Here is a 21,251-nt window from a genome sequence, read left to right on the forward strand (position 1 = left end):
ATATATATATATATGACAAGTGTAGCTTTGAGGCACCCCTCCTGGCTAGAATTACCATGGTCATAAAATCAGTACATGAACCCTGAGTCAAGTCACACCCCAGATTCTCTAGATGCCTTACAAACAAGAGGACAATCCTTGCCTTGCTCACGGTGGTTTGTGCCATTGCATTTTTCTGGCTGTTCATTCTGCTAGCTTTTGCTCTTCAGTCTTGGCCCCTGAGCTGCAGCAGTAGAAGCTTGTGATATTTTCTTTAGAGTTTGAGGCCCAGTCTTCGTGCCTTTTTCAGGACCTCACTAGCAGTGGTTAAACTCGGCTCACAGCAAGATGCCTTGACGATGTGGCAATCTGGAAAAACACACAGCTGTGTTGACCCTATGTGACGGCACAATACTATTGCATTGCAGATCATCATGAGACTGGGTGAGGTGATGAAACATCCCTGTCATCTGCCTCTGGGTAGACCTTGAAATCATAATCATCTAGTCCTTTCTTCTCCAAGGTTTCTGGACATGTCCAGGCTAAAGATGGAGCATGCTGCCTTGGGCACAGCCCTGGGCTGTGGTGTTTGGACATACTGGCCTGGGTCTCTGGTTTGGGTGCTGCTGTGCATAGTTGTAGAGTTGTGCCTCCACCTCTCTCTGCTGGCTGATTGACTTTAGACAAGATAATGTACTGCGGTGTAGGCACTGGACTTGTGAATGGTTTTTTTTAAGGCATGCAACCAACTTTTGTTTTTCTGACATTCAAAGCAGAAAAGCATATTTGTATAGGCTGTCAGAATGTATTTGGCAGGTTGGGGCATGCTTGAGCTCCTCTGCAAGTCTAAGAGTGTGCACGAGGGGAGTTTGTTAGGTGAGAGAAACACCTGTCGTGACCCCAAAGTGTTTTATTTTAGTTCTTTTTATTTTTAATGATTTCTTTCTTTAAGCAGTCTCTTGAAATACCAGCTTAATTTGTGTCACTTTTAACTATGTTGCCTCTGTGGGTGATGGAATGAAGTTCTGGGCATGATAAATGTGTTTTCGTGTCCTACTGAGTTGGTACCACCAACGAAGGCCAGAAGCAGCCACGTGAGATCCTGTGCTCTGCATGCTTTCTGCGTGGCAGAAAACCACAAAACCTGTTAGGAGATTTTCTTCCTGTGGGGTTTCCAGGCCTCTGTGCCCCCCCTTAGCCTTCTAAAGAAACTAAACAGCAGACAACTTCCTTCTGTCTTCCAGATAGTTTACATAAACCTTATCTGGAGCAAATCTCCTAGCACTGACTTGGCCCTTTGCTTTGTGTTCTTCCTTGGAGCCAGCCAACACTCTTTGCAATATGGAATAAACCTATCTGGGAGGATGCTGCTTGCATCTTAGTGTGGGTTGCAAAGGGTGGTTAAGAGCGGTGGAGGAATATACTCAGTACTGCCTGTGGAACTGTGGCCCAGGTGTTGTTCAGGAGGGTGCATCCCTCCCCTTCACCATTCCCCAGTACACAGAGCTGGTGGTCTGTCAGCAGCAGATGGTTTGCTCTGAAGCCCACAAGAAGCGAGATCAGACACTAGCAAACCTTGTTCCAACCCCCGTACAGTAGTCTGCATGTCCCATGATGTGTTGTCAGGAGGTTTATCCAACTGCTTTGCCTTTGCTGTATGTGTAGTAAGTGTCCTCTGACTGTGCCCTTGAATGGTGGAGCTGAGACAGAATAAGAAAGATGAGGACCAGAGAGAGGTGAATAAAAACCCTTGTTCTGTACTTCTGCCTAGCACAGCTTTTTGCTATATCAAATGTCGCCTTAAGTTTGAGGAACTCCACCTACAGTGCCAGTCCTCAGGTTCTACTAACTGATATCTGCTTGGAAAGAAGTGACTTGAAAGCTTTGCCGAAAGACATTTCCGTTAATAGGATCTTGTATTCACAGGGCTCCTTACTACACTTTTGCCACTGAGCCCAAGTGTATGTGGTTTATCTTAGAGAAATGGCCAAACAGAGCTAGAGAAGAGGAAACAGCCCAGGGAACAGTCTGGAGATGGGGCTGTAGGACACAGACATCCTCCCCTGGGCAATGTCAAGATCAAAAGTCTGCAGAGCCTGGGAGTTTGGGACCTGAGGTGAAAGTAGATCTAGTGGGCGTAGAGATGATAAAGTGATGCAATGTTTGCCTTCAAATCTCCTGAAGCAAGACAAATGGGATTAGCTGTGCAGATAAAAATGCTCTCTGATAGCGGGTTACTTCACCTGTCTGGTAGGACTTGGTCTATCATACTGCGTTTGCACATCCAATGCTTGTAGACTAGAAGGACACAAATACAAGTGCTCTTCTGACAAAAAAAAAAGTGAAGGGGATCTGTGGGATGGCTGAAGACACTTGTTCTGAAATAATGGGTTTGCTGGGGATATGGCATGTAGGACAAAAAGTGGTGACATGGAGAGTTTCCGAGGAAAGCTGCAGATGTGTGCCCTTCCCGAGGGATACGGTACTTGGCAAACTGATCCATCAGCACATGCAGCCAGTCCCTCACACAGGGGCAGTGGTCTTCCTTTGGGGTCTGGAGTCTGCTTCCCTCCATGCATGCACATGCCCTGTCTCTTCTCTTGTCCCTTTAGGATTTTGAAGAGCAACATTCGTAGCGTCTGTGTGAATGCGACTCAGCTGTTACCCTTGTTCTGTGGAGGGAAAATGTGAGGAACGAAGGCCATATGGCTCATATAACTTGCCTTAGAAAAAAGGGAAGAGGGCAAAAGACCTTGCGTTTTAATTAGCAAGAGAAAAATCCCAAACCATCCTGGCATCTGTACCTGGATGAAGTGTGGCTTTTTCCAGTACAGCAGAGCTACTGGTTCCACACTGGCTGATGGTTTGTTTGTAGTGGTAATGCTCCTTGAAGCAATGTACCTTTGGTGTCATCCTGTTCCCCGTGAGCTTTAATTCACTGCTAGAAAGGTTCTTCTGCAGGACTCCTTCTACCTTCCCTTGCCTTAAACATCATCCAGCCATGCCCACTTTTCACTGTGCTAAATGTCCGTTCCCATCAGGGTGCCATCTCAAACCCCTTTCTCTTAGCAGGTGTTTAGTTAATGTGTCCTTTCAAAGGCTCTTTTAAAATTAATTATTCACCCTCTAGATCTGTTTCTGTCCTGGACTCCTATCAGAAGAGCATCATGGTTATGGCAGCAGTGTGCTGGGAACAGAGGGTTTTAACCCTCGCTTGATGGCTGTTGGTTTGGAAGGGTCTTGTTCTGATGGGTACGCCTCAAAACACAAGACGGGCTTCTCCATAATTAATGTTTTCAGATGGTTTTATGAGTAGGTGTCTGCTGTCTTTTTCCATCTTTTTTTTATTCTTCTCACAGAAATCTACTTGCACTTTGTCTTCCATGGCAATACACTTGTCTGGCACATTTACCACCACAGCAAGATGACACTTATCCTAAGGGTAAGCCAAAACAAGGGTAGAAGGTGAAAGCTGGGACCAAATCTGAGATGAAAATGAGGAGCTTCATCAAGTAGGACATCAACTTCCACTCCTCTTTGCACCTTTAAAGTCTTCTTCCAAATGTCTTTCCTCACGTGGTGCTTCAGCTTGAGGCAGGTTGTCTTTGCTTTTGGGATTAGAAGAAGGTGCTGTCCATAACCCTACTTGCTTTTAGGTTGCTAGTCCTACATACACATTCCTTATAAAAATGATTAGGTTTGTGGTGATCTCTGACCTCAGATTGTAGGTAAATCACCCAAAGGATTAATAATAGCATGGACTTATCCTAGCAAGAGCTTTATCTGTCTCCTTGGAAACCTTCATGAAGCCTGAAAACTCACCTCCCATCACTGGCACCAAAAAGGCAGTGGTTGGTCTCAAAACAATCAGACAAAACCTGTGGAAACCATGCAAGCATGTCAGAGGCAAAAACCACTCTTGATTTCATAGCTGGAGGCTACAAATAGCATTGAAATGAACGCTTTTGGCAAACCACCCGTACAGCTGGTTGTAGCGTGTCTGAACAGCACGGAGGGAGACTGCGCCGCAGCAGCTGCCCGTGTGCCTCGGAGCGTGAGGGGCTCGTGCTGTCCAGCTCCTTCCTGCACGGCAGATGATGTCCCACCTCCTCACCTGAGCCCAGGCACTGTGCCAGGAGGAGCCTTTTTCAGCGATGCTGACTCATTGGCTTTGCACAACTCCGGAGTGGAAAAGTACCCGTTGCTGGGACAAAGTAACTTGGTGGGCAGGCAATGTTGAGTTGTGCTTAGGATTTACCTGTCGGGTTACTGTGTGACAGTGTTTCGCCTCGACAGGGAGGGTGTCATGCTCTTCTAGGGAAAATTCCAGCCAATGTGGCCTTGCATGTGTGGAATTGGTTGGGTGGTTGTTTTTTTTTTTGACACCTGAAGATGCCTCCAGTGTATGCTGGTGTTCTCACAGAGATGGTGTTTTGCCATCTTGTGGTGCCAACTACCAGTAGAAACTGTAATGAAGATTTTTGGTTGTGACTGGTTATTAGCTTTCAGCTAATGAATTAAAACTGGTGATTTCTTTCTATTACTTTGGTTAGTTTTGTTGTCTTGGTGGTTTATTTGAGGGCCTTTATTTCATCTTATCTTGAGTACCAAAACTTTGCCACCACCTATTTGGGATGGATTTATTTTTTTTAAGGGCTCTGAAGTGCTTTGGCTTGCACTGCTTGTGCTGCTGAAATCAAGAAGCATTCGGTTTGCTGTGCATCTTATGTAAAACCCACCTATTAAAAATAGGGCAAGTCAACCTGCCTGCTGGTCCGATCGATAGTAACAATCACAATTAGCATCTTCTGTTAGACCTGGAGAAAGGCTTGTGTTCATTGAAATAAATCTATGTAAGGTTAGGTAGCCTTTCATTAAATCAAGCTTCAGCTTTTTTTTGTGTGCAGTACCACAATAATGAGGTCTCATCTGCTGTATCTAGGTATTAAATTTCTAATGGCTTTTTGCTTATGAGTTTAGCCTGTTGTGCAAAACAAAACAATCCTTTTTCTTTTTTTTTTTTTTTCTTCTCTCTCTCTCTTTCCATTTTGTGTTTTTTCCCTTTCAGTCTAGTTGAGCTGCTTCTAGCAGTGCTGGATACGTATGCTCTCTAAAATACCTAGAATTCCTAGGGATTAAAGATACATTTTATTATATTTTTTTAAACAGTATTGTTATTGCCCCATAGTGACCTGGCATGATGGGATACTAATGCTGAAATCAATGTACTGGCAGATCCCACACCTAAGTCCCATACAGGGAACTTCCAAAAGACATCTTTTTACAGGAAGGAAAATACTATTTTTCAGCTGTTGTCCTAATCATGCCTTGTGTTTTTAGTCTGATTATGGGTTCACGAGGAGACTGTTACTGAAAAGGAGAGCTAAGGGAGAGAAAACTTTAAAGAAATTTTAAACTATGGTCGTGTTTCTAAACAGATGAGAAAATATCCTTAAAGTCTGTCGATGAAGGAAAGATGAAATCCTTTAGTGCAGCTCGGCACGCAGTGCTACAGGTGTGCAGTGACTTCAGTTACACTTTGGAACAGATTTGGTTCTCCCGTGCAAGCTTCTGAGTTAGCCTCCCCAACATAAAAATGATACAGTGACTTTTATTTTTTTTTTCTTTTAAAGGCTTGACAAGGTGGCTAATTAGGGGGAAACATGCAGTGTAGTGATGTCCATCTGTAACAAGGCTATGCTGCTGTAACTAGCGCGCTTTCATAATCTTCATTAAGAAGGTCCAGAGCTCTTGACTCCATTTGAAAGCATTTGCAATTGTCTTCTGAGCACAAAAATAATCAAAATAAGTTCATCCATGGGCAATTTTCTAGAATTACTTGCTGTGTCTCTGTAGTAGGAAGCAGTGAATAGTAGCCTGATCTTTGCAAGGGATGAGCCTATCAAACCAAGTGCGGAATAGGAATAGCTTCGTGAAACCCTGGACAGGGTCTGTCTGTGGCTTTCAGTGGATGTTGGCAAGGTTTATTTAGGGCAGAGGTTTTGGAGTGAAATCATTGCTTTGTGCCCCAGGGCTTTCTTTACTTCAGCGCTGGCTCGTTAAGAAATTGTGTCCTGTTGCACTGGATCGCTGCAGCCTGGATTTGGGTTTTAGACATAACGTGCCTGAATGTATTGTGTAAAGGAGGAAAAACCATCAAAGAAACTGGAGGGAGACAGAAAAACACAAGCAGAAGGATTATGCATTTATTTAGTTACTGCAGTTGTGCTGTAAAACATTTAAGAGAAAAAAAAAGCATTAATCTCAGCCAGTAATTCCTGTACCTCTACCCTAAACATGCTGAATTTGGGTCTTCAGCTCCCTTTTTCTTAGAGGGAGACAGAGACAGGCTGGGGTGATGGAAATACCTGTAACTCAGATTTTCCCTTTTCATAAAAAAAAACCCCTTACATTGCATCTGATTTTTAGGGGCAGGGTTAAATTTGCTTTCCTGGCTTTCTAGTTGACCTTTACTGGGTTATGTCATTGGTGTGAGTGGCTTGTTGAGTCCCCTCAAGGCTAGGATTGATCGAGAGGCTTAGAAACCAGGGAGAACAGCTTTCTGCATCACTGATGGACTCATTTGGAGATGTAATTATTTATATCAGGGTGACTGGCTCTGGCCAGGTCAGGAGCTTACCCACCTCATGCACACAAGATGATGCCTTTGCCTGAAGGGCTTATAATCTACTTTTCAAAAGCTTCTGACACACAGGGAATCGGGCTGTCAAGTAATAATAGCATTGTGGTGTGTTAGAGACTACCCAGCACATGCCCTCGTGGGGCACGGTGTTACGGAGAGCACTTCTGCTGATGTCCGTGCCGCTGATTCAGAGCAGCCAGAGATGTTCATCCACCTATAAATGCTCTTCAAGAGGATGCTCTTCACTTCTAGTGGTGTTGTGATGAAGCTGATGTTACAGCTCCTAAGTGCGTATTTGGATGGTCGGACCTTAAGCGACAATCTGTTCTTAGAACAGATTTAAAATGCTGCTTCCTCTGTACAGCTGCAAAGCTGCGTTTTCAACGCACATTTGGCCAGAGTTTTGTAAGCTTGTTTAACCTGTGTTTGGGGTCAAGTTCCTGGGAAAGGAATGGATGTGCTTCACGTCTGAGAAGCCGCATGCAGGCCTGGTGGGGCCCGGTTAAGTTCTGCCCTTCTCGAAGACTGAAGCTCGGTCTGCAAACTCTGTAGGGGCTATAGGGGTGAGGCAGGAGTGGGATGTTCTACTCCTGGGGCTGGATCATCTCTCCACAGAGTTAAACTCAGTGGCAACTGAGATGCAGAGGATGGGACAGTCATAGCGCACGGAGTTTTAAAACTCACTGAAAATCTCAGGCTTTTATCTCGCTGCAACCTATATTGCAGCACTGCCCTTAAGATACATGAACATCACTACTGTCTTTCCATGGCCAAATTTGTCCAGTCTGGCAAACAGAAATCCCATCCCCAAAAGGCTGGTTTCTCATTTGGCTTTCATCTATCACCTCTGTGTGCAGTCTTAGCTCTGTCTAAATTTACTTTTCCCCAGTCCAGCTGATAGAGGCTCCTGTGTATTGACTTTGCCACCTCAGATCTGTTAGGCTCTGTTTCCTTCAAGTGCCTCCAACATTGGAGGCTGGAGCTCCCCTGTCATTTAGGTCAAAGCTTCCCCTGCACCTCAAACCAACTGTATCTCAGGAGGACTGGTGTCCAAGCAAGGCAGAAACTCAGATACACTGAAAAGAGGAAAGAACCATTTTTAACCTTGTTATCAAACAGTAGAACCTGTGCCCTCTCTGGGTTAGGATTATCTTGTGTCAGAGGTATAGGTAATACGTGAGAAGACCTTGGTCATGTTAGTCCATCTCTACAGAGGTGGAATAATGTTGTAGCCACACTCGGTTGCCTTTGTTAGCCCTGATTCATGCAGTATGGGCTCATTGTGTAGGTGGGTAACAGCAGTGTTGCCCTACTTGTGTCCAAGGTTTTGGCATTCATTTCATAGTGGAGTTAGTCCAGCCTGTCCTTTCCAGTCTGCCTTATCCTGAGAGATGGTTTACAGCTCAGTACGCTTTGCTTTCCTGCTCCTTGGTTGTCCACATCCCTGGCAAGACTGCTTATAGGGGTGTGGGTTCATTTGCTGCTTGATGTGGTGCCACATCTTGAGCTGGGACTTGGGTTGCATCTGCCCAGCAACCCTTCCTGACAGGCTGGTGGTCTTGCATCGTCCTTTGGTTTCTCTAGCTCAGCTGTCTCTTGTTTGAAGACAGCTCACTTCATTTCCTTCTGATTGCCGCAGTCTCTGAAAGCAAATATTTAGCATTACCCTGTAGAGAGAGGATCACCTTGCAGTGTTATCCCGAGGAAACCTGAGCTACTTGGGAGGGGAAACCTGAGATGCTGAAAGCAACCCAAGGAGATAGAGCAAGTCTGAATGGGATCTTCAGATCTTTGTGGCTGCTGCTCCCTGCTGACAGCTCTGGGCATTGTGCATATATTGCCAAAAGCTCTTTTCAGTCCGACCTTGCATGACCCAGTGCTGGGCTGTGCAAGAGGGTGTGATGGGGGCGTTGCCTCTGTCTTCGCCTAGACAAGTCAGGCTTTGATTAGAACCTTTTTTTTTTTTTTTTTAGGAAGATGACGTTCCTCTGTGTTGCCTTTGTTGAATAGACATAAAAATGAACTAATATTGATGTGTGGTTTGAGCCAGGGGAGTTCAGAGAGATACAGGAGCTGTGTGAAGGTTGTTGCTGACATTTGGTCTGGTTATTTTATCCCAAAGCTTTGCTGACCCAGGCAGTAAGGTGATCAGCGTATAAGAAAACAAATGATTCTTAGAGACTCCTTAGAATCTTGAGCATTTTTTTAAATATTATCGTGCACCTTGCATGGTGCATTTAGGCCTTTATTCTTCATTTATTCTGCTTTCCAACCCCTGTGTAACTATTGAAAATCATGGGTTGTAAATGCTCGTTGTGTCTTGATGGAAACTTACTGATCCTGGTGGTGGCAGAGATGAGTGGAAAAACAGGATGTTACAGGTGCTCTAAACCTGGAAGCAAAATTGGAAAGAAGAAAATGATTTTTAAAAATAGCTTTGTTTTGATGTGGTCATGTTTCAGTGCAGAAAGCCTGCCAGGTTTTCTCTCCAGTTGTCTTTTTTTTTTTTTTTTTTTTTTTTTTCTGTACTGGTTTTGTAGAAAAACCAAGTGTTTTTCTTCACACTATATTTTTAAACAACCCTCATTTCTATTACTATCTGCTCCATTCAACAGGAAAGAATTTGCAATAAAATTTTAGTCCTTATCTCTGATAGCCATTGGGATAAATTTTCTAGGCTTAAGGCTATTAATTGTTGTTAAACTAAATAGAACATCTGTTATTAGAGAAATCTAATTTTTAAACTAATGAGATGAATTAATTGAATGAGTAGATGTGGCAGTAAAATATGTGCTACAGAACAGTGGTCTAGGTGTTCTCTGTGGTATGGATAATCTATCTGGACTTGTGCAAAGCATTTGACACTGTCCCACATAACATCCTTGTCTCTAAATTGAAGAGACATGGATTTCACAGATGGACCACTCACTGAATAAGGAATTGGCTGGATGGTTGCACTCAAAGTGTTGTGGTTGGTGGTTCGATGTCCAAGTGGAGAGCAGTGATGAGGGGTGTCCTCAGGGATCGGGGGTTGGCACCGGCGCTGTTGAACATCTTTGTTGGGGACATGGACAGTGGGGCTGAGCCCACCCTCAGCCCGTTCCCCCCGACCCCGAGTTGTGTGGGGCGGTGACACGCTGGAGGGAAGGGATCCATCCCGAGGGACCTGGGCAGGCTGGAGAGGGGGGACCCTCTGAACCTCAGGGAGGGCAACAAGGCCGAGGGCAAGGTCCTGCCCAGGGGTTGGGGCAATCCCAGGCACAAATCCAGGCTGGGCCAGGAGGGGCTGGAGAGCAGCCCCAAGGAGAAGGACTTGGGGGGCTGGGGGTGCAAACTGCCTGTGAGCCAGCACCGTGCGCTGGCAGCCCAGAAAGGCCCCGTGTGCTGGGCTGCACCCAGAGCAGGGGGGGCAGCAGGGCCAGGGGGGGATTCTCCCCCTCTGCTCCGCTCTGGGAGACCCCCCTGCAGGGCTGGGTCCAGCTCGGGGGCACCAACAGCAGAAGGACACGGACCTGCTCCAGCGGGGCCAGAGGAGGCACGGAGATGCTGGGGGGGCTGGAGCCCCCCTGTGAGGACAGGCTGGGAGAGTTGGGGGGTTCAGCTGGAGAAGAGAAGGCTCCGGGGAGACCTTAGAGCGGCCCCCCAGGGCTGGAAGGGGCTGCAGGAACGGGGGGAGGGACTCGTCATCAGGGGGTGTAGGGGTAGGATGAGGGGTAACAGGTTTAAATTGTCAGAGGGCATATTTAGATGAGATCTGAGGCAGAAATTGTTCCCTGTGAGGGGGGTGAGGCCCTGGCACAGGCTGCCCAGAGAAGCTGTGGCTGCCCCCTCCCTGGAAGGGTTCAAGGCCAGGTTGGACGGGGCTTTGGGCAACCTGGGCTGGTGGAAGGTGGCCCTGCCTGGGGCAGAGGGGTCCAAGTGGATGGTCTTTAATGTCCCTTCCAATCCAAACCAGTCTGTGATTTGATAACAATACCCTGGTTTCTGGACTTCCTTCTTTCTATACTGGCTTCATAATTACTGATTGCACAGAAAGATAGGAGAATGAAGAACTGAGGTGGTTTAGGTAAGAGATAACTCATGAATAGAGAATTGGTATCGCATTAACTATCACTTGCTGAGAGTCTTAAGCTAGCCACTGTTTGAGGGACCACACTGGTGAGCAAATCTCTTCTACTCTAATTTTTCACCAGACCTCGAGGTCGCCGGGTTTCTGGCATTGCAGGCCACGTTAACTCTGCATTGAACTCTACCCTGTGTGCGAAAGACCATCCGAAAGACCATCAGTGGATGCAAATGCATTGTTCACTGCAGGCTCTAGTAACATGAGTTCTGTCTGGGGAACACTGGTACACCAGTGTAACTGGCCAGTCTGTGATCTGCAAAACAAGATTGTTTTGGCTCACTAATATCTCTAAACCATGCTGACATGGTTTCATAAACATTTCCACTTATTACTAATCTCTCCTTGCTCTGTGTGTGTTTTTTGTTGGTTTTTTTTTCCCCCCCGTAGTTGGCACCAGAAAACACTCTGATGTCCTTCCAGAAGGCAGTGGAGCAGAAGTTGTATGGAGTCCAAGCTGATGTTGTGCTGAGGTAAGCCAGTGCGCTGGTTGGTCCAAGACTTCCTGGTTGGATGGCCCGAACCATGCTGCTGGGTCTTTCCTACCTGATGTGTGACTGGTGGTTACTGCTCTTGCCCGTTGAAAAGGGACCCTGTGGTGAACGTATCCAGCAACTCCTTGCTCTCTCCGTTTGTAATGCACAGATGCTACGAGTTGTTCCACTGAGATGTTGATTCAAGTTGTCCAGGTGGGGGAACCTGGATACCTTTGTCATGAAACTAATCTTCAGTTGCAGGAAGACTGTAGTTTATCCTAGAGCTTGCTTTCTTACAGTGAAACAGCACCTGCTTTCTAGCCTGGCTTCAAGTCCCCTGGCCTTAGGAAGAGGCAGCCCTGCTTAAGTGTGAGTTTTGCTGGGATGTCCCAGGTGCAGAGAGAGCAGATATCCCGAACTGACTTCATGGTGCTGGAAGACTTCAGGAGGGGTTTTATCAGCCTTGTAAAACTCAAAAGAATTTAGAGGCCCAGGATTAAGCCCCTTCTCCTCTTCCCCTCCCTCTCATGCCACTAGTGCTGGGGGCAGGAGGGACCCGATGATACTGCTGACTGTCAAAAAGTCATTCCTTGCAGGCAAATGTTGAGCTGAATTGACAAGGCCACTTTAGAGAGGGTAATTCAGAGAGCTGTGCTGTGTTCCAGGAGTGTGATCATTCTTTAATATTCTTGTTCCTTTTCTAAACTGTGGGTTTTTGCATGAGTTATAGATGCACAAGAGGGCATAAGTGGCACAAAGGGAGCAGTAATGCCTTGCCTTGGTGATTTCTCAGTTTGTTATAAGTACAAGAAAGACTCAAACCTGGTATTTTATTTTTCCCTGACTGCTTTGGAAAGATGTAGTCTTGCATCCATCATATCTTGATGGAAAGATATTTTTGCCTGGTGGAAGGTGGACTTCTGAAGTTTGTTAGTGCTTTTTTTTTTTTTTTTCTTGGTGTTATTTGCTTTCAAACAATTTTATAACAACTAAAGTAATTTCTGCCCACAGGGGAGTGGAAGGGAAGGATGAAGTATGAATTGGGACGTATGTGATACAATTCTTGTTCTTTCCAAATTTAGTTCACTAAAGACTAAAGTGAGACTGTCCAGACTCACAGGTGAGAACTTGGCTCATGTGGCTGAATCAGTTGCCCATTACCACTGGCCAAGGAGAAAGGTGGACTTTTGGGAGGCAGAGGGGTGGAAAAGCTCCAAGAGCTTTCCCTGTTTCCACCCATCAGCCATCTGAGATGAGCTCTCCAAGCATCCATAGCTTAAACAACGCCCCTGATAGCCCAGTTATCTGAGGCCCTCTCTAGGTGACCCAAGTGTCTTTATAAAAAGAGGACTCCAGTGACCTTTAGACCCAAAAGCGAGCTTTCAGGACAGCTGGCAGTAACTTTGGGAAGGGTTTGCAGCACAACACCCTTTGCTGCCCTTATCACTTTGAAACAGGCTCTTCATGCCTGTGGCTGAATGGCTCTGCTTCACCTGGGATGTCCTCAGGACATCCCTCCTGGGATGTTTCCATGTTCTTCTAGGCATATATCAGCCATGGGTGAGCTGCTTGGACACAGACCCATCACATCCTTCTCCCTACCCGTTACACACCCCAAACTGTGTGGCCCTGGTAATAAAGCCAGTTCTGGTTATAAAACCAACTTTACTTCCAGCAGCAGGAGCATGGTATTGCTGCATGTCCCCCTCTCATCTTCTACCTCCTCCCACATCTCCTCTTCTAAAATTCTGATTTCTGTCTCTGAATTATTTTTCAGACCTGTGCCTGCTAATACGTTGTGGTTAGCCTTGGGTAGTGCTGAGGGAGTCTGTAAGAGGAAGGATTAGAAAGGAGAGAGTGAATGTTCAGTGCCCCATAGGATTTCTGCACTGTGGTTAAGGCTTAGCAGTATCTGATGGTGGTCTGCTATGAGATGTTAAGAGTTGAGTCCTATCTCCCTTAAACACTCCACACATTTAATTCTTCAGTTGCTTAGCATCTTTCATTTTCTTTTTTTTTTTTTTTTTAATAAACTGTATTTATTAAAAACTAACTGCAGCAGCGTGGTGTGCTGCTGAGCGTGGTATTGCTGTGTCAGTGCGTTGCTTTGGGTTGGGGAAGTAGTTGGCACAGCTCTTGCTAGAAATAGCAAGTAAAGATGCCAGTGACCTTTGATAAGGGACTTCTACAGGCAGTGGTAAAGCTGAGGCAGCATTTCCTCCATCATCTAAAATTGGTTTTTGTTTTCTCTCTAGCTCTGGAGGTGAGTGCTCTCGGTTGCCTCCTATTTCAAAGGGATTTTGTATTTTAATCCCATCTTCTTTCCAGACTTTACCTGAGTCTCCTATTATGAAGATGGGCTCCTTGCTTTCGAAATGTCATCATAATCCATCTGGCTGTCTTGGGTTTATCTTGATTTCTGAGTGCAGACAACTGTCCCCCTGCCCCTGATAAAAACTGTCACTGCCCTGTGTGGTGTTACCACTGATCCAGTCGCAGAAAATTGGGTAGAAGAAAGTTTGAAGAGCTTTTTAGGTTTCCCAGAACCATTGTTCTGTAATATCTAGGTGACTTAAAGAAAATCTACCTCTCAGATGAAACTAAATAGACAAATGCATACCCTGTGGTTTTTAAGATGCAGGAACTTAACTCATGCGAGCATGGCTGTTTCCTTGAAATGAATTTTAAATTGGAAAAGGCAATTTCAGAGCAATTTTGGCAGCTTGGAACCCTTACATCTTGCTGAAAGCCTGTGAACATTAACTTCTCCTATAGTCTGAGAGCCTTTGAAAATTTTACTCATCATCTGCTATTAAGAATTTGGGAATAGCTCGTGTGTGTGTGTTTCTAGGTACAGGGTATGGAAAACCTCTGATGTCATAGGGAGGTACAGACATTGCTGAAGGCTTTGGTTAACGTGAGCATTCCGGGTCGGTGTTCTTGTCCAAGCTACGTGAGTTTGGCATGTGACATGTCCGAGGGGGTAGTGGGGAGGAGGAAGGGATGGATAGGGTTATGTCAGCATTTGAATGACTGAAAACATCTAGCATGTATCTAAGACTTTTTCCCTCTTGGGTGCATCTTGTTTCAACTGGTCTTGGGGATGCTGGGGGTGTGTTAAGCTGGTTGAGATCTTCACAGTGGTGTTGATGTGAAGTTGTGAGAGAGGCTGGAGTGGGAATGGGTGTTTATCGAGTACTGTGTATGTGGTTGTGCCCCTCCACATGTAATGGGGTCTCCAACTGTCTTTGCAGCTATGATGGAGTGCCATTTCTGATGCATGACAAGACACTCAGGAGAACAACAAATGTGGAGGAAGTGTTTCCAGAGCGGGCCTATGAGCACTCCTCCATGTTCAACTGGACCGACCTGGAAAGGCTCAATGCTGGAGAGTGGTTCCTAAAGGTGGGTACAGCCATGGAGAAGGGGGCTCGGAGCCATGGCCATGGGATGAAAGCTCATGCCTAACTCTTTAAAGTGAAGAGGCGTAGATCCGTCTGCTCAGTGGAGTGGTCTGAAGTGCAGCTCAACCATGAACCATGTTTAGGTCTGTCCTGTACTAAACTTAGACTTGGTCTAAAGGGCATGTTGTCTTTCTGCACCTCTTCTACCACCTGGAAGAAGGGGCTTTAATGCCTGGCTGACCACAAAGAACCTCAAGACCTCCATGAGGAGGAACGTGATTATAAAGAGAACAGAAAAGTCAGTGCCTCGTATGCCATTCCTTTTTCTTTAATTTACTTTTTGAGACCATTGTCTTTACAAAGAAAAAGCAAGAAATTCAGCCTTGTCTGGGAGGGTGAGGAATTGCTGTGGGATGGGCTTGACGCATCCTTTGGCATACAGCCAGGTTGCAGGTGGGATTTCTTTTTGCCAAGCTACTCTCTGGCCAGCAGCCATAACCTTCTTGGAGAGCATTAGCTGTGGTCTGGAAGGAAAGGAGGGCTTGCAGCACTCTGGCACGCTCGTGTGAGCTTGAACGTGGCTCGCTGCAGTGATGCGAGCTCAGGTACCGGTTTCATATGCTGGTTTGGAGTTCCCTGGGTGCTTGCTTGGTGGAAGCCTGAAACCACCGCAGCTTCCCTGCTGTTCTGAGCTGGTCTGAAGCGGGGATGAGGATGTCTGTGTGTGACACCTGCACAGAAGCTGGCTTGTCTTGCAGATGTGGTTGTGGGAGAGGGAATGCAGGGAAACTGCTGCTTGTTGGATGAGAAGGGCCAAGGTATCATCTGGAAGGCTGATTTTTGGGATGTACTTTGAAGCAGTCATTCCTGAAGTCAGAAGCCCTTCTCTTCCAACAGCCTCTCTGATCACTCTTAGTTAGGTAACAACTGGTCCTTTTTATTTTTGGATCCTGAAGAGAATCCCTGGTGATCATGTGCATAGCGTGAGAAGGTACATTTTTAGCTTTCTACCTTGGAAAATTACATTACTGCCCTGTAGCTCTGCTCTTCCTCTGAAAATGGGGTGACCTGTCCAACACAGCTTGTTTTTAATACAGATCTGTGACCTCCCATTGGGTAGGGAAACTGAGGCACAGAGAAACACTTCAGCAAGCTGCAAGATGGTCCTCGAGCAGCTGTCAGCATGTCCCATTGCTGCCAAGGTGGGACAGAAAAGGGTCTTTGCCTGTACTGGGGGCGTCTGGACTTTGTGACAGTAATATTGGCATGTGCTTTGCTTTCAGAATGACCCTTTCTGGACGGCCGGGTCTCTCTCAAGATCTGACTACTTGGAAGCTGCCAACCAGTCAGTCTGCAAGCTGGCAGATATGCTACAGGTGATCGAGAACAATGTATCGCTCATCCTGAACTTCCAGGACCTGCCATCAGCTCATCCCTACTACAGCACTTACATCAACATCACCCTGGAAACCATCCTGGCATCAGGAATTCAGCAACAGGCTGTGAGTTCTGTGGGGTTGGTGACATTTCCAAAATGGGTTCCCCCACATCTTTGAGTGTCTCCATTTGGACATCAATCCTTGAGTGATCCATTCTGGGCAATTGATTTCAAATGCCACCCTGTGCCAGGACGTCATACTGGGGAGGACTGTGCCTCCAGACTGGTGGTACCAGAGGCTGGGGTTAGCATGGACCTCTGAAAGCCACCCAAGGTGACTGCTGATGCAGCAGTGTGCCCTGGAAGTAAGGAGGCTTGGTAGCTTCTTGGGCTGTACAAATGGTAGTAGAGCTAGCAGTCACTCTACTGACCAGTACAAGGCAGATGTTGATAAACTGGGGCAAGTCCTGAATGCCACCAAACTGGTCAGGGGGTTGAACATAGGAAGAGGGGCTGAGAGAACTGTGTTTCTTCATCCTGGAAAAGAAAATACTTTGGAGAGCTGCTATTAGGTCTCCCCAGTACTGGTGAGGAGGTTGTTGAGAAGTTGGAGTGAGGCTCTTCACTGCGCTGCATGTCGGGAGAATGGGAGGCAGCAGTCATGAACTGAAACAGGAGAGGTACCTGCTGGATATAAGGAAACTAGTTTTCCCTGTAAGGGCAGGTAAGTGTTGAGAGGGACCTGGAAAACTGAGGGTTCTCCATCCTTGGATATTTTCAAAACCCAGCTAGACAAAGCCCTGAACAACCTGACCTGAAATCAGTGCTGGGGTTGGTTTGTGTTGGAGTAGAGATCTCCTGAGGTCCCTTCCCACTGAGTGATTCCATAAGAGCCTCAGACATGAGAGAAGAGGCTGAGACCTGGAGGCTGGTTGTGAGCAGCAGTGAGGCATTCGTCTCCCTCTGACTCCTTAGTTTTAAATAGTCCTCCCTGAGCTGAGCAACTATTTCCATCTAGAGCCAGCTTCTGCTTGAAGGACAAACAGATGTCCTGGATCTGAGGGGTTTTCAGCAAAAGGAAGTCCAGGTACCTGCAGAGATCGCTTCCAGACATTCATTTCTTGCCCCAGAATTGTCCTTGCTGGATTATGCCAAACATTTTGATTTCCAGCTCTGAGTGGCTGCATGCAGAGTCCAGCCAGCCTTGTTATCAGTGTCCTCTCCGACCACAGGGTATTGATCTTCACCCAGCCCATCAGGAGCTCCCTGTGATGCAGTGATTTATTCTGGAGGGAGAGCACCATTTCCCACGTGTCAGAAAGGCACAAGGGTGTTCCTTGGAAAACTACTATCCTTCACCTAGCTTGGGAAGGAAATCTGGTTCTTTCACTTGCCCTGTGCTCTCCCTTGATTATGGACTGGTTGGAAACAGTGTGGTGAGGCTGGCAAGTGGAACAACTACGCCGCTCGCAGCTCAGATATTTTGCCTGTACCAATTAGGTGCATCTGCATGTGCAGACAAGTTCAGCACCGACTTGTGCAGCGATGGGCCCAGGAGGGAATGGGGCTAATTTTAATTTCCATCTGTGCTTCCAGTGACTGACACTGCCACCCAATTCCCAATTAACTACGTGGCTGCAGTGACAGTGTTACCCACAAGCCTCTGCCAGCTTGGTTAGATCCAAGGGAGGACCATGCTGTCTTCTCCTTGGGTATTGGAATGGAGAGCAGGAGGAAAAACAGCTGAAAGACAGATGGGGGGGTGTGAAGTGATATTTCTCACCAGTTTTTATGGTTTTCCCTATTGAAAATATATACGGCTGATTCTGTGCTGCTGTGATGGTTTGGTAGATGAGTGTCACTGAGTTATGAAACACGGGTTAAAGCAATGCAATGCTCAGTGGTACTGCTGAGGTCATCTGGTTGGGGCCAGCCTCTGCTGAAAAACTGCCCAACTTGGTTTCTGCATTCACTTTACATCTAGCAGCTGAACATGTTAACCGTAATTAATTTGACACGCTTTCAAAGCATGGAATGAGCTTAGGAGAATCCTTGCCCTGGGCTGGAGTGGATGTAGCCCTGATAAAAGATGGTGACTAGTCTTAGCCACGGGATCACCAGAGGCTTCTCCTCTGTGTCCTGTCTGCACTGTCAGTTTTAGCCTCGTGTCCTTAGTTCTCTCTGTGCCCTGAACCGGGCAGGGAAGGCAGGTCTTCAAGGATACACCATGGCTCTTCTCATGAGCCCTTGGCCTGATCCCTTTGTAGCTCAACCCTTTTCACCTCGACCATTTTGTGCCTTACAGTCCTTTGGGCTTGATGATAATCCTGAAATACATTTCATTAAAGATGTGGGTGGCTCTAAGTGTCTCCTAGACAATTTGTATGACAAATGAGGTGGTCTCATGTCACTTTGGCTTGCTGTAACCTGGCTGTCTGAATAGCTGCCTCATGTCACCATCTTTGTGAACCATCTTTGCTGTAGCTGTTCTCTGTCTCCCTCCTTCCACAGGTGATGTGGCTGCCGGACACGGAGAGGCAGCTGGTCAAACAGATTGCACCAGGTTTCCAACAGACTTCTGGCCTCAAGATGGACGCAGAGCACTTGAGGGAGAAGGGCATTGTGAAGCTCAACCTACGTTACACCAAGGTCACAAATGAGGATGTCAGGTAGGGTCCCTTTGGACACTTGTGTGATGGTCGGTGTGCTCCACGGTGGTGTTCACAGCTCTGTGCGTGCTTGTGCCCTGTGTTCATCCCTGGCCTAGCAGCATCTTTTCCGATTGTCCCAGGCCATCTTACCTGCACAGAGGTACCTGTACAGATGGACTTGCTCTTGAAAGCTTGAGCTGTGCAAACTTGTTCCTACCCATCACCTGGAATCCGGGCTGTTCCCAGGAGTGCGCAGCTGACTGATAACTCTACATGCTAACTCAGTATATGATGATCCTTTTTGAAATACAAATATATGAATTGTCTGATTCTCATTACGCTGTCAGCTCTGGGAAAAAGTGAAGGTTTTTCACACCAAGTACCTCCAGGTATTGTTTCATCCTCATTAGCAGCTGCCCTTTGCTTCTGTTCCTCTGCTCCAGAGTTGCTACCACGGAATTTTGATTAGTCCAAAGTCTGGATGTACTTCCAGAAATTTATATTTGCAGAGAGAATTTACCTGTCTTATTACTGTCCTTTGACAGCTATTTAGACTGGTCAGGTCTCCTCTTAAGTGAGATTGGCACAGCATGGGGTTCCTCTCCTTCTACTTGAGCTTGTATTTGAACCGTGCGGTGTTAGCTCTCAGTTTTGCCCCCTTCTCAGAAAGGGTGGAATGTCTCTAGTAGAGCTCTTCTATTTATTTTTTTTTTAAAGTTTGAATTTTTTTCCTAAAGAAATACTTGAAAAGGGTTTGTAGAAGAAAAGTATCTTCAAAGCATTTGTCTTGCTGTTCATTTGGCCTGGGAGTTGGGAAGAGCTGAACCCTGCAGCTGTTTGAGAATGTGCTCTTATTTCATGTAATCTAGTGGTGTCTCTCCATGGCTGCCAGCAATCAGTCTAACTGCTTGCCCTTTAAACCAAGCCTGTGCTTTACCTGCTGGAAAATTCCTGCCTGGTTTTCCCATACCTATTTGAGCTATCTTATGGAGTGGACCATATGCCAACTCTCTCATCTACCCCAGCTCTTCAGCCCCAATCTCTAATCAATCCCACCTCAGCTGTCTCCAAAATCAGACCTCCCACCTATTTCTTGAACTCTGAAGGCCTTGTGGTCCCTAGTCAAGTGTTACTGCAGTCCTGCAGCACAAGCCAGAACAGGGCTTTCCCTGCTATGACAGAGTTTCCTCAGTCCCCTCAAAAATCAGCATCTGGATGCAGCGTTGCTCCAACCACCTTCTGCCCTTGCGAATCCCTTTGCCTTTGGAGCAGCTTGATCGTGTTGTGAGCTTTGAGATGTCCACGTCTTGTACGGTGACCTACCACCTCAAAGTGCTTTGCTGATATGGAATTGCAAGGATTAATCTCTGTGCTTGCCAGTGTGAGGGAGATTAGTGATGGTTCTGCTTTGTAGATAAGGAAACAGCAATTTATGCAAATTGGATGGGTACAGGGAGTCCACTCTCAGTGCTTGGTTTGTTGCTGACAGCTCCTGTACCCTAGCTTGTAGTTTTAGCTTCTTGGAAAATGACCTCAGGAGGCTGGAAGCTGTAACTCTGCGACTGTCCCCAAAAGAAGGGCATGGGAGTTGTAGGAACTGCTGTTGGAAATGCAGTCTTATCAGTTTCTAATTAAGTAAATTACCTATGAAGTGTTACAGGCATCTGAGCCAGATGTTAAGTTTGCATCAGCACGATGAGGTGGTGCTTAGAAAAACATGATGTGCCCATCATTTGTGAGGAAATATCTGCGATGGGATGTGGCCTGGGTTGGACAGCTTCGAAGAGGCAGAGAAAGTTTTAAAGTTCAAACCATTTGATTGCAATGCCCTTGGGTTCCTTAGAAAGTGACTGTGCCCTGTTTAAAAAAAAAAAAAACAAACCAAAAACAAAAAAACCCCAAACCAAACTATTTTATGCAGTTCGAATAGATCTAGCTTTGATTACAGTGGTGGCTGATGGCAAGAGCTCTCCTCTTGGAGTTAGGGGTCAGATGTTTGCTGGGGGATTCACATCTCTCTCTCTGTCTCTTGGCAGGGACTACGCCATGGCAAACCTGAGTGTGAATCTCTACACTGTGAACGAGCCCTGGCTATACTCCATCCTGTGGTGTGCTGGCGTCCAGTCGGTCACCTCCGACAGCTCCCACGTCCTTCGCAAGGTGCCTTTTCCCATCTGGCTAATGGTAAGCACGATGCCCGGAAAGGTGCTGTGAACCCTGGCAGGGAGGGGTTGCAGTTGGAGGGGTGTAGAGGTGCCTCTTGACCACAGCAGCCATATGTCTGGTGGCTTTCTCCAGAAAGGTTTGGTTGGGTTCAATGTGCTATTGAGCCTGAGGTTTTTCTCCCTCTGTGTGCCTGAGGTGGCAACAGATCAATGCTCCTCTTTCACAGTCTCTTCCTTCAGACAGTCTCATCTCTCCCCATATGGGATTTGGGAGCCGTGGGCATTGTGTTGCATGCCCCATTTAACCCATATGATTTTTCTATTTTTCTCCAATGGAAAAAAAAAAACCTTTCCAGACCTGCTGAGCAGCTGTTGAGTTCCAGGAGAAGCAGGTACACAGGTGAACCAGCAAAACTGGCTTCTCTGTTTTGG

The 21,251-nt window shown here is 46.5% G+C and overlaps 1 protein-coding gene across 2 annotated transcripts in view; it reads left to right on the forward strand.

Annotated features, from left to right (window-relative positions):
- GDPD5 (glycerophosphodiester phosphodiesterase domain containing 5) overlaps positions 1 to 21,251 on the forward strand; it is a 148,438-nt gene that overhangs the window by 113,569 nt on the left and 13,618 nt on the right. For both annotated transcript variants that reach the window (XM_026843471.1, XM_026843479.1), the window contains exons 9-13: positions 11,136 to 11,218; positions 14,476 to 14,626; positions 15,909 to 16,127; positions 18,515 to 18,672; positions 20,691 to 20,838. In XM_026843471.1, the coding sequence (XP_026699272.1) occupies positions 11,136 to 11,218; positions 14,476 to 14,626; positions 15,909 to 16,127; positions 18,515 to 18,672; positions 20,691 to 20,838 (759 nt within the window). The remainder of the gene's footprint in view (positions 1 to 11,135; positions 11,219 to 14,475; positions 14,627 to 15,908; positions 16,128 to 18,514; positions 18,673 to 20,690; positions 20,839 to 21,251) is intronic.

The sequence above is a fragment of the Athene cunicularia genome (genome assembly GCF_003259725.1).
Source record: "Athene cunicularia isolate RWA chromosome 1 unlocalized genomic scaffold, athCun1 chr1_part1, whole genome shotgun sequence".
Lineage (NCBI taxonomy): Eukaryota > Metazoa > Chordata > Aves > Strigiformes > Strigidae > Athene > Athene cunicularia.